This window comes from Dreissena polymorpha, chromosome 14 (assembly GCF_020536995.1).
Source record: "Dreissena polymorpha isolate Duluth1 chromosome 14, UMN_Dpol_1.0, whole genome shotgun sequence".
In the NCBI taxonomy this organism is placed as follows: domain Eukaryota; kingdom Metazoa; phylum Mollusca; class Bivalvia; order Myida; family Dreissenidae; genus Dreissena; species Dreissena polymorpha.
Genome location: NC_068368.1, coordinates 47,574,453 through 47,586,994, shown reverse-complemented (window position 1 = coordinate 47,586,994; position 12,542 = coordinate 47,574,453). Strand labels below are relative to the sequence as shown.

At 35.5% G+C, this 12,542-nt stretch overlaps 1 protein-coding gene across 1 annotated transcript; it reads right to left on the bottom strand.

The window, feature by feature from the left end:
- Positions 1 to 1,481: 1,481 nt before the first annotated feature.
- LOC127857342 (uncharacterized) lies at positions 1,482 to 8,216 on the bottom strand. Its single transcript, XM_052393743.1, has 4 exons — positions 8,034 to 8,216; positions 4,385 to 4,557; positions 3,667 to 3,733; positions 1,482 to 2,734 (listed from the first exon to the last, which is right to left on the bottom strand). The coding sequence occupies exons 1-4, from the start codon at positions 8,214 to 8,216 to the stop codon at positions 1,718 to 1,720; spliced, it is 1,440 nt and encodes a 479-aa protein (XP_052249703.1). The 3' UTR covers positions 1,482 to 1,717.
- Between the last annotated feature and the right edge of the window lie 4,326 nt (positions 8,217 to 12,542).

The following is a 12,542-nucleotide window of genomic DNA, read 5'->3' as shown; positions in this document are numbered from 1 at the left end:
ATTATACACTTTCTTGTCTAAACTGGTTCAACAGTTTGTGTTCAGTATGAGGCATATGCCTGTATAAAACACTAGGGTAAACAAACACCCATCACCACTATAATTAAATTCACTCACAAACTTCACTTTCACTTTACATATAATTCAGAGCTCACTTTCATAGTATTGTTCACTTACATCTAATGTTAGTCGGTTAATGAAAACAAACAGTTTAAATCCATTTCTTCAACTTTGATAAATCACTTATAACTTGCATTAATCACAACACACGAAGTCACTTTGATTAAAAGACTAGCTGAGATTTGTCATTTAATAAATTCACTATGTTCACTCATCACTTATTAAAACACTAACTTGTTGTTGCACAAATTCACTAAGTCCTATTCTTTATTAAACCACTAACTCAAATTTCCACTTGAGAGAAAAATACTAAGTCCCTTTGCCTTAGTAATCACTAAGTTAATAATCTCACTTTGTTAAAAGAACTAAACAAACTTCACTAACTTAACATTTCCAGTTAGTGAAACACAAACAAAATCACTAATTCAATATTTTCATTTAGAGAAAATTGCTAAGTCCCTTTTACTTAGTTATCACTAAGTTAATATTCCCTCTTAGTTAAAAGAACTAAACCAACTTCACTAACTTAACATTTCCAGTTAGTGAAACACAAACAAAATCACTAATTCAATATTTTCATTTAGAGAAAAATACTAAGTCCCTTTTACTTAGTAAAATTTCAACTTAGAACATTAAACTCACCTCCATGATAGAGTTAGTCCACTAAATGAAAGTTTGGGGTTAATGAATTACTAACTTGCCAGATCAGTTTAGAGAAACAAGCTGTTTGGTTTATTGTGTACCCAGATGTTTTGAGAGTTCTTTAGGGAAAGGCCAACAATGTGCCAGTCCCCCTTATTCTGAGGTGTTTCTTGCATATATTGTTAGCTGCCTAGACAAACATCCAATCAAATTAGAGCACTTCTATTCTTAGTATCCAGGTAAAGATAAGCACTGGTCAGAAGAGATGCTGACCACTGATGTAAACTACCCACACTCACAGAGAGTTTAAAGCATGATAGTATTATCATACAGTGAAACTATACCGGATCTATCATTTATGAATTTAACAGTTATTAAAAATTGTAATTTAATGAATCATAATTGTAAGAATTAAAACAAAGTAAACAATTACAAGGCAGGCGTTACAATGCCCCCTACCTAAAAGATTTGGTCCCCAAATTGAGGGTAATTCTTGTAAGTACACACATAAAGGCATATATATATATGATCAAGAATTATTGTTAAACAAAACTACCTACATATTATACAAAACAATTGCATAAGATGTGACAAATTACATTACCTACATCAAAACACATACACACAATCTTTGTGAAACAAACCCTCCAGTTGAGGTCCCTTTCAACAATGCATTTATCTACAATCTAAATGTTCCGATGAAAACGACACTTAAAATAATAAAGATTCCTAAATTATATTTAAAATTGAAAACTGGCATCAACCTGACAATGAGCACAATTTCCCCCGACACTAATGAACCTAGTATAAACCTATTTGTTTGAGAAACATATTATAAAAACAAGTATTCATTAAAGAATGAGTGGTTTCACTCTGTCACTTGGAATCCTAAACACAATTTATTAATATTGCGTTAATTAAATCCACTTGACTTTTCATTTCACATGACACAGATTCATTTGTAATGATGTTTTGCCATCACATTCCTAATGTGAGCTTCTACGGCTTGGATAAAACCATCCAGTTCATAATATTTTGCTTCATAGAACATTTCCCAAAGGTACCGGATGTCCCCTGGGAGTGTTTTCAAATCAACATTTTTATTTCTGGGGTAATTCAAAATGAATCTGAAATGAGCAGGATCACGGTCTATAAAGATGGCTGTTTCGTTTGACTCTGCCCTTCTTGCTAACAATGATGGAAAGGCCATCAGAGTTTTTCTGGTTGTTATGAATATTGTTCCTCCAACATTTAAAGTTATCTGTTCTTCACCTATCAGATCTGTTGTGTTTTCATTGACACTTAAGACGTCACCCATGTCGTTTTTCACTGGGGTCATGTTTGCTGGAATTGATTTACTGACTTTTATTACTCTAAGATCAAGAGCGTCACTTGCAGAACTATCTGTATCCTTAGTTGTTAGATCTTCAGGCTCTGGACTTGCTGAGGAATGGGATGAGGAGGCTGTTGATGAAGATGATGATGAAGAGTTTGATGATTGTGAGGATGAACTTGATGATGATGAAGTTTCCTCGTCATCCTCCTGAGAATCTTTGTTCGTTCGAGGTGGCGACATTACGTCTACCTCACTGATATCGGACAGGTCTGGAATGTTGTTCAGTTGGTTTCTTAAATCGACAGTGTTTGGTGCCGGGGCCTTATTGTAGGTTTCATCGACTTCCGTAAGGTGCTTGATGTATCCATTTGGGACTTGTCTAACCATTCTTGGTAAATTCTTTCTTTTCCAATCTTGCAGACGTTCAAACGCGTTGTGCCTATTACCATGTTGGTCCATGATGGTAAAGTCCTCTGGACGTACTTTTCTGCAAGGAGCATGGCTGAGAACCTTTCTAGCAAAGGACTTTTTGCAATAGGTACATTGGTATCGGAACATTCCGTGCCACTCTGTTACGTGTCTATGTGCCAGGTTCTCCCTCACAAATGTGACATTGCCGCAAGGCACACACAGAAACTGGAAATAGATAACAACCAAAAACATAAAGAACAGTTCTTGATGATTAAATTTTTATTATATATTCTTGTTTTATTATTATTATCATTTAATTACTCCTTTCCACCTCTGTATAATTTCAACATGTCATGGTGAACAACTTTTGGTTTAGAACGTGTTGAAAATTGAACCTTATAATTAACATCATTTAATTTTGAAACTACTTCACAAGGACCTATCCAATGTCTTGCAAATTTACTACCAACACCAGGTTTAATTTGTGGTCTATATAACCAGACTTTGTCACCAACACTATACTTATGTTCTACAATATTTTTGTCATAGGCTCGCTTTTGTGTTTCACTTGCAAACTTTATATTCTTTCGAGCCATTTCATGAACTTTTTCAAGTCGATTTTCCAGTTCCCTAGCATATTCACTGTGATTTACTAATGATTTTTCAGGATTTCCTAGCACAAGATCAAGAGGTAAATTCATTTCTCTTCCGAACATCAATAGACTTGGAGAAAAACCACTACTTTCCTGCACTGACGAATTATAAGCAAAACACAAAACAGACAAATATTTATCCCAATCTTTTTGGTTTTCAGAAACGAACTTTGAGACCATTGATTTAATTGTCCGGTTGGCACGTTCCGCTAAACCATCTGATTGTGGTCTAAACGCAGTTGTTCTTGTTTTTTCAGCTCCTATTATTTGACACATTTCTTTAAAAACCTTTGATTCAAAATTTGTTCCCTGATCGGAATGAATTTGTCTTGGAACACCAAACACTGTCACGAATTTTTCAACATATTTGTCTGCAACAGTTGTAGCTTCCTGATTTCGCATAGGCACTGCCACAATCCATTTTGTGAAATAATCAACTATTGTCAAAATATATTTATTACCCTTAGTTGTACGAGTCATTGGACCAATTATATCCATTCCTACCCTCTCAAGAGGTGCGCCAACATTGTATTGTTGAAACGAAGCCTTAGCTTTTCTCTGAGGACCACGTCTACAAGCACAAGTGTCACATTTATTACACCAATCAGTAACATCTTTCCTCATTCTATACCAATAAAACCGGTTTTTAACTTTGAACAATGTTTTCTTTATTCCTAAATGCCCTGCAGTGGGAGTGTCGTGTAATTCTTTTAAAACATGTGGTATGAGTGGTTTTGGCACAACAATGAGCAATTCTCCACCAGTGTCTATCTCATTTTCCCATCTTCGATACAAAATACCATCTTTCACTTCAAGGGAATCCAAGCGATTCCAGTTATATTTCACCTCTACTGAGAGAGAGGCAACCTCCGACCACGTGGGTTTCACATCTACACTTTTCCAATGTTTAACTAAACTTATGACGTCATCTTCATTCTGAAAGTGCCTTAGGATTTTAATATCAAGACTTGCGACATTATCTATACATATTTCATCCTCATTTACATTTGAGTTCTTGAAAATGTGCTCCTTTAGAACTTTTCCACTTCCGTCTGTTAGAACATCAATGTTTTGATTTTCAGAACTTGCTTCTTTTGATTTAATACCAATCAACTTTCTCTTTATCATGTTTCTTTGACATTGATTATTGCTTTTGGCCGTACCGGTCACACCAAAGCTAATGTCACGAACATTTGAAACATCTTTGCCGAGAGCACTGGACCTATCAGTGAAATCAGGGGCCCTCTGAGTATCATCACTGTCAGTCACAGTGCCACTTCGTGTGCTCATGTCATACTTCTTTCTCTTTTCACTCTGGCCGGTCTCATGATGATTATTAAAATCACCACCAGCTCTAAGCGAGTGTTCTTGACATTCATTCTGCGCACAAACATCCTGACAATTCACAGTGCTCACATTAGCAGACAGTGAAAAATCATCGACACCATTTGGGATATTGCCGTTCATGTATTTTCCCTCAATTCTGTCACAATACTTGCACTTGTCAGACAAACAAGGGCGCCTGGACAATGCATCAGCATTTGAATGAACACGTCCAGCCCTGTAATTTATTTCAAAGTCGTAGGTTGACAATATTTCCAACCATCTAGCCATTTGACCTTCAGGCTTTTTGAAATTGTTCAACCAACGCAAAGCACCATGGTCACTTCTAACAACAAAGTGTCGACCATAAAGGTAATGATGGAAGTATCTAACTGCACTTACAACAGCAAACAGCTCTTTCCTAGTTACACAATACTTTCGTTCAGTTTTAGAAAGGCATCTGCTATAATATGCTACAACTTTAATATTATCACCTTGTATTTGAGATAACACTGCTCCCACTGCACTATGACTTGCATCTGTATCTAATATGAATGTTCCGTCTGAAATAGGATATGCTAACAAAGGTGCACTTGTAAGTTTATGTTTTAATTCATTAAAAGATCTTTCGCAATCATTACACCAAAGAAAATGATTGTTTTTCTCTGTCAACCTGTGTAAGGGTTTTGCGATCTTTGCAAAGTCTTGAACAAACTTTATATAATAAGAACACAATCCTAGGAAACTTCTTACATCTTTTACTGAACGTGGACGTGGCCAGTTGGACACATCTTTTATTTTCTTTTCACTTGTGGCCATCCCTTTAGCACTAATAACATGTCCTAAAAAATCTACACTTTCCTGGCACAACACACATTTCTCTGGGCTCAATTTGACATTTGCTTCTTTTAATTTTGTGAACACATTATTTAAACAAGTCATATGCCCTTCAAATGTTTTCGAAAATGTGATAATGTCGTCTAAATATATGAGACATTGTTCCCATGTCAACCCTGCTAATATTCTTTCCATGAGACGTTCGTAAGTAGCTGGGGCATTACATAAGCCAAAGGGCATGACTGTGAATTTCCACAGGCCACTGCCTTGAATGGAAAAAGCTGTTTTCTCTTTATCTTTTTCTGCCAAACCAACTTGCCAAAACCCAGATTTACAATCAAGTGTACTGAACCATGCTGACCCAGATAAAGCATCAAGTGTGTCGTCAATTCGCGGTAAAGGGTGACTATCTTTTATAGTACATTCATTTAATTTTCTATAATCACAACAAAATCTTATTGAACCATTTGGTTTGGTAACCATAACAACTGGACTGCTCCATGGACTAGTAGATGGTTCAATAATACCTTTTTCGTGCATTGACTTAATTTCCTGTTCGGCAGCCTTACGCTTGGCTAAAGGCACTCTATATGGGTGTTGTTTTATAGGTAAAGATGCCCCAGTATTTATTGTATGTTCAATTAAGTGTGTCCTACCCAGGTCACTATCTGATCTTGAGAAAACACTTTGGTTATTTACTAAAAGATATCTTAATTTTTGACATTGATCATTTGTTAATGTTTTTGATGATTTTTCATACATATCTATTAAATGTTTTGGCAAGTCCTGTTTTTCAGAGTTCCCAAAATTTACGCTATTAACAGGTTTAATGTCAGGAAAGTTTTTATTTTCAAGAGTTTCACTTATTTCACAACTCTCTAAATATGCAGCTATCGTATTTTTGTACAATTTGCACGGAGAACTACTCAAATTGGCTACTCTGATAGGTATTATTTTCTGAGTGCTATCAATCAAAGTCTTTCCAATTAACAAACCACTCTTCTCAACAAATATGGAGTTTGGCTCAACTATACATGTGTTTTTAGGCATAACCCCAATAATATGACCTTGAACCAATACTTCAGTTTCAGATGGAATCACTATATCCTCAGTCACTGCAATTTTACAACATGAAGTGCTATCATTTTCAAATGAACACATTATTTTTGTTTCTCCTATATAAAGTACTTTTTCTTTCAAGTTAATTGAGCAGTTGTTTTTCTCCAGAAAATCCATTCCAAGTATACCATCATTTTTAATGTTTGCCAATAAAACATTACTGTTTATTGCACACGTACCTATCACCATTTCTAAAGATACTTTTCCGGAAAAGGGTTCAGTTTCACCAGTTGCAGTTTGCATTTTAAAGTTAACTCTTTCAACAGGCAATGCTAAATTCATTTTTTCAAATACAGAAGTTTTCAAAATTGTCACATTTGATCCAGTATCTACCAAAAATGAAATAGGTAGGTCATTGATTTTAACATTCACCATTAAACCCGTTTCTTCTGTTGTTACACTTGATAGTTGTATTTCTTTGACTGTGGACCTCGATATGTTGGTCGGGTTTCGGTCCTTAAACCCGACTTCATTTCGTTTCCCAATCTTCTTTGCTGCAAGAAGTCCCTTGAGTCCTGTTGATTATGGAATTTGTGTTCATCCAAGTAATTTTGTTTTGTATATCTTCCTTGGTTATATCGGTTAGCATTATGATTGGAGTTATGTGCCTGATTGTTTTGATATCCTGAGCGGTTTATTGGTTTCTCAATAGTGTGTTGTCTATATTCACTCATGTCTTTCATAAGTTTCTTCATTTGCTCTGATAATTCATTCAACTTTTTCTCAGTCTGATTTACTTCAGGCTGAACACTCCTCACTGAATGTTTTCCCCGGTTTTTATCAGCCACCTTGTGAGCATCAAGCCTGACTGCTATTTTCTCAGCTTCACTGATTGACGTAGGCCCGACCTCTCTTAATCTCAGCCTTATATCAGTATCAGGCAATGCGTCAATAAAATGATCAATTGCCAGTAATTCTAAAACATCTTTTGTCGCACTGGGATATGCTTTTCTTGTGAGCTTTCGAATCGATTGTGCTAACTCTGGCAGTGTTTCATTTCTTTCCAAGGTGCGACTTTGTAATTTAGAGCGATAAATTTCTGCTCTATGTATTGAACCATATCGGATTTGAAGTGTCTGTACTATTGAATCATAATCCTTTCTCCCCTTGTCATCAAGTTCACACAGATTAGCACGTGCATTTCCCACTATGCTACTAGCAAGGTAAAGGGATTTTGTTTCATAGCCCCATTGGTTTAATTCAGCCACAATGTTAAATTGCGTAAGATACTCATCAAGATCATCTTCACCATTAAATGTATGTGGTTTGATGTTGTTTCTGGCATTGACACTTATTTCACGGTTTGCATTGTGTCTTACTACACGTTTTTCGTCATTATTTACAGGAAACGCAAGTGTTTCTTCTTGTACTTTAATAGAAGACAACATTTTATTCACTGTTTCCTGAGGCCTCGACTTATCGCCCTTACTGTCTAACTGTGTTTGAAGATTTCCAAGTTTATTATCAAATTCACGCAATGACTGCTGAACACTGCTTTTCATCATGTGCATGCCATTTTTGAATTCAGTTGTCATTTCAAGTAAAATTCTCTCAAATTTTTGTTCAAATTTATTTTCAAAATCACCTTTTACACTGTCTTCCTTATTCACTTGGTCATCTTCAATCACCTCATTAATTTCATTTTCACTATGTATGTCATCCACTGCAACTTCATTATTATGCACCTCAACTTCGACCTCGTGCACATTGTTTGGCTCATTATGCTCTTCTCCATGGGGAATATTAAGTATCACTTCATTGTCTTGTTCAGTCATGATTATTTCTTTTCTATGTGCCACTAGTCTCAGATTTATTTGGCCTAACACATACAATGTCACTAAAGAATATTATCTATTTGATTTTCCTTTGTTATGCCTTGCCCCACGTTGGGCGCCATTGAAGCATTTCACCCGTCATGCCGGCTATCACATTAAAATTAAATTAATAATTCAAATTATAATTTATTTAGACAGGGAAAGCTACTGGGGCTCGTCTGAGACTAGCTTGAGGCACAAGAAAAATCAACAACAATGTGACTAAACTATTTTTATTCTTTCCACACATTCATCATTTATACGCAATAATGCAAACAATACAAACAATTCATACAGAAATACAGTTCATAAACGTTCAACAGTTAATCATAATTGAGACAAAGTTTCAAAAACAATTATACACTTTCTTGTCTAAACTGGTTCAACAGTTTGTGTTCAGTATGAGGCATATGCCTGTATAAAACACTAGGGTAAACAAACACCCATCACCACTATAATTAAATTCACTCACAAACTTCACTTTCACTATACATATAATTCAGAGCTCACTTTCATAGTATTGTTCACTTACATCTAATGTTAGTCGGTTAATGAAAACAAACAGTTTAAATCCATTTATTCAACTTTGATAAATCACTTATAACTTGCATTAATCACAACACACGAAGTCACTTTGATTAAAAGACTAGCTGAGATTTGTCATTTAATAAATTCACTATGTTCACTCATCACTTATTAAAACACTAACTTGTTGTTGCACAAATTCACTAAGTCCTATTCTTTATTAAACCACTAACTCAAATTTCCACTTGAGAGAAAAATACTAAGTCCCTTTGCCTTAGTAATCACTAAGTTAATAATCTCACTTTGTTAAAAGAACTAAACAAACTTCACTAACTTAACATTTCCAGTTAGTGAAACACAAACAAAATCACTAATTCAATATTTTCATTTAGAGAAAATTGCTAAGTCCCTTTTACTTAGTTATCACTAAGTTAATATTCCCTCTTAGTTAAAAGAACTAAACCAACTTCACTAACTTAACATTTCCAGTTAGTGAAACACAAACAAAATCACTAATTCAATATTTTCATTTAGAGAAAAATACTAAGTCCCTTTTATTTAGTAAAATTTCAACTTAGAACATTAAACTCACCTCCATGATAGAGTTAGTCCACTAAATGAAAGTTTGGGGTTAATGAATTACTAACTTGCCAGATCAGTTTGGAGAAACAAGCTGTTTGGTTTATTGTGTACCCAGATGTTTTGAGAGTTCTTTAGGGAAAGGCCAACAATGTGCCAGTCCCCCTTATTCTGAGGTGTTTCTTGCATATATTGTAAGCTGCCTAGACAAACATCCAATCAAATTAGAGCACTTCTATTCTTAGTATCCAGGTAAAGATAAGCACTGGCCAGAAGAGATGCTGACCACTGATGTAAACTACCCACACTCACAGAGAGTTTAAAGCATGATAGTATTATCATACAGTGAAACTATACCGGATCTATCATTTATGAATTTAACAGTTATTAAAAATTGTAATTTAATGAATCATAATTGTAAGAATTAAAACAAAGTAAACAATTACAAGGCAGGCGTTACACTGTATTGCCATAACTAACATCACATGTATCTACCTATAGAAGTACATGTATGTTTTGTTCATAGATTTTGAGACGTAATCATATTACGTGGTGGTTGTACATGTATGCATAACTTTTTATCTTTGGTTTTATGGTATTTACTATATAGCCTTGCATCAATCATAGTTAAGTGTACAGGAAGTACTGCTTTGTTATTTGTTAAATATTTTATGTTAAAGAATAAAATAAACATTAAATGGGTGGATTTGGTTGGCTGTATGGGGAGGAGGAGGCCAAATTTGTCCCTAAAGTAGTCAGTGAAAACCAAGATTTGGTCAGGGAAAAGTCAGTGAAAAGTCAGGGAATTTTATTTCATCAGGTTGGTGGCAACCCTGATATAGGAGTGAACTTGTTTGTCGGTCGGTCTGTCTGTCGGTGGGTCCATATTAAGTGTCCGCTCTCTAATTCAAGTTGCTTTCATGCGAGCTTCACCAAACTTGGTCAGATGTTGTATCTAGATGATGTCTAGGTAAGGTTCGAATATGGGTCATGCCGGGTCAAAAACTAGATCTACGGGTCACTTAGTGCGTTTTAAACAATGAGCATGGTGTCCGCTCTCTAATTCAAGTAGTTTTCATCTGAGCTTCACCAAACTTGGTCAGAAGTTGTATCTAGATGATGTCTAGGCCAAGTTCGAACATGGGTTATGACGGGCAAAAAACTAGGTAACGGGGTCACTTAATGCGTTTTAAATATTGAGCATGCATGGTGTCGGCTCTCTAATTCAAGTAGTTTTCATTATATCTTCACTACACTTGGTCAGAAGTTGTATCTAGATGATGTGTAGGTCAAGTTTGAACATGGGCCATGCCAGGTCAAAAACTAGGTCATGGGGTCACTTAGTGCGTTTTTAACATTTAGCATGGTGTCCGCTGTTATTTGTGAAGACAACATGCAAAATATTCTGTGTCAATGCAGCATGTGGTGGTATTCGTCACCTCTGTGACAAAGCTCTAGTTAACCATTGCAGCAAAGATGTAGGGAGCAGCACAGGAATGCCCTTCGTCCGTCACTCAGTGTCCCTTTTTTCCACACTTTATCAATGGAATTTTTTTGCATCAAACATTGAGGGTATTGTGATGATGTGCAGAATGCATTAGTCAGTTTTGCTGGCGGAAGGTCAAGGTTGTAATTCAAGGTCAAGGGTTTGATCATCCATTTTTGTGTCCACTCTTTTTATGTCTTTTACTCTTTGAAGGATTGTCATGAAACTTTTCTAAGATGTCTTGATCATTGAGACGATGTGCTGAAGGCATGCCTCAGTCACCCTGGCTGAAGGTCAAGTTTATACTTTTAATGCCAAAGGTGTTAGCCTCTCATTTGGTGTCTGCCTAATATCTCCTGTATCTCTTCAATGATTTTCATGAAACTAGCCACAGGGGGAACCCTTTAACCTGTTATAGGGAAGTAGACAATGTAAAGAAGGCATGAGTCAGTCATACCAGCTCAAGGTTAAACTCATACTCGTACTAAAGGTCAAAGGTTTTAGACTTTTTTGTGTCTGGTCAATATCATCTTTACCCATTAAGTTATTTTCATCAAACCTGGCCACAGTGTTTCTATCATTGTGACATTGTTCAGACGGCATTATTAAGTCACATTGACTCAAATTCAAGGTCACCACTGAATGGGGAAAAATATATGGGTGGGTGATATAGCTGTCTCTTGGACCTCTTTGTTGTTTATTTTCAGTTTTTCGTTGTGTTCCTACACTACTGTAATACTCTACATTTCTTTCAATGCAAATTCTTATGCCTCAGATAGCTGCTTTGTAGCTTCAATGTGCAGAAGGGTACATTGTGTTTCACAAACACAGCTGCTGCTGTTGTTGTTGTTATTTTTTCCCAGATTAAAAGCTCTAAAAGAACAGGAGATTGTATTGTTTTTGTTTCATACCCTCTAATCAAATTTAAAAAAAAAACACCCGACAAACAAAGTTGTAAGTGGGGTGTATTGATTTTAGGTTCCTGATGTCAACTGTTTTAGGTATCAACTTAAAACATAATAGATACATATATGGGGTTGGAGTGCATTGCAAAAAGCTACATCTTGCTCACCTATTTATAAAATTATTGCCCTGAAATAAAATGTTTAAAAAAAATCTGGAACATAACTTGAAAACTAACAGAAAGTATCAGCATGAAACTCCTTAGGCAGGTACACCTTATATTAAGGGGCGTGCAGTGCACAAGAACCTTAACTCTTGCTCCCCTGGTTTTTTAGTCATTGTTAATTTATTTACTTAGATTTGTCCTGAAAATATCTTCAAATCTCAAAGAGGTATCTACTTGAAACTTCATATGTAGGTGTCATGAATCCTTCTCACTTATTTTTAAGGGTTTTGCCCTTTGCTAATACATACATTAATAACTCAAATCTCAGAGAAGGAAAAAAATAGGTAGATTTTATTCAATTTAAAGGTTCAAAACAATTTCTCAAATGTTTTTGTCTCACCTGTGCTAATATAGTTAAAGAAACTTCAGCGTACAGTTTATATAGTATTGACATAAAGTTGCGCAAGTCAAAAATTATAAAAAGCGACATTTAAAATTATGGTAGCCAGAACTAGTGCTAATACTGCTCATACAGAGCTTTGAGAATGCTGTGGTTTGTGGATTCATGTGCTACTCCTTACACCCTTTGATAGACTTTATCAAAAATGCGGAGGAATAACCCTTGGGT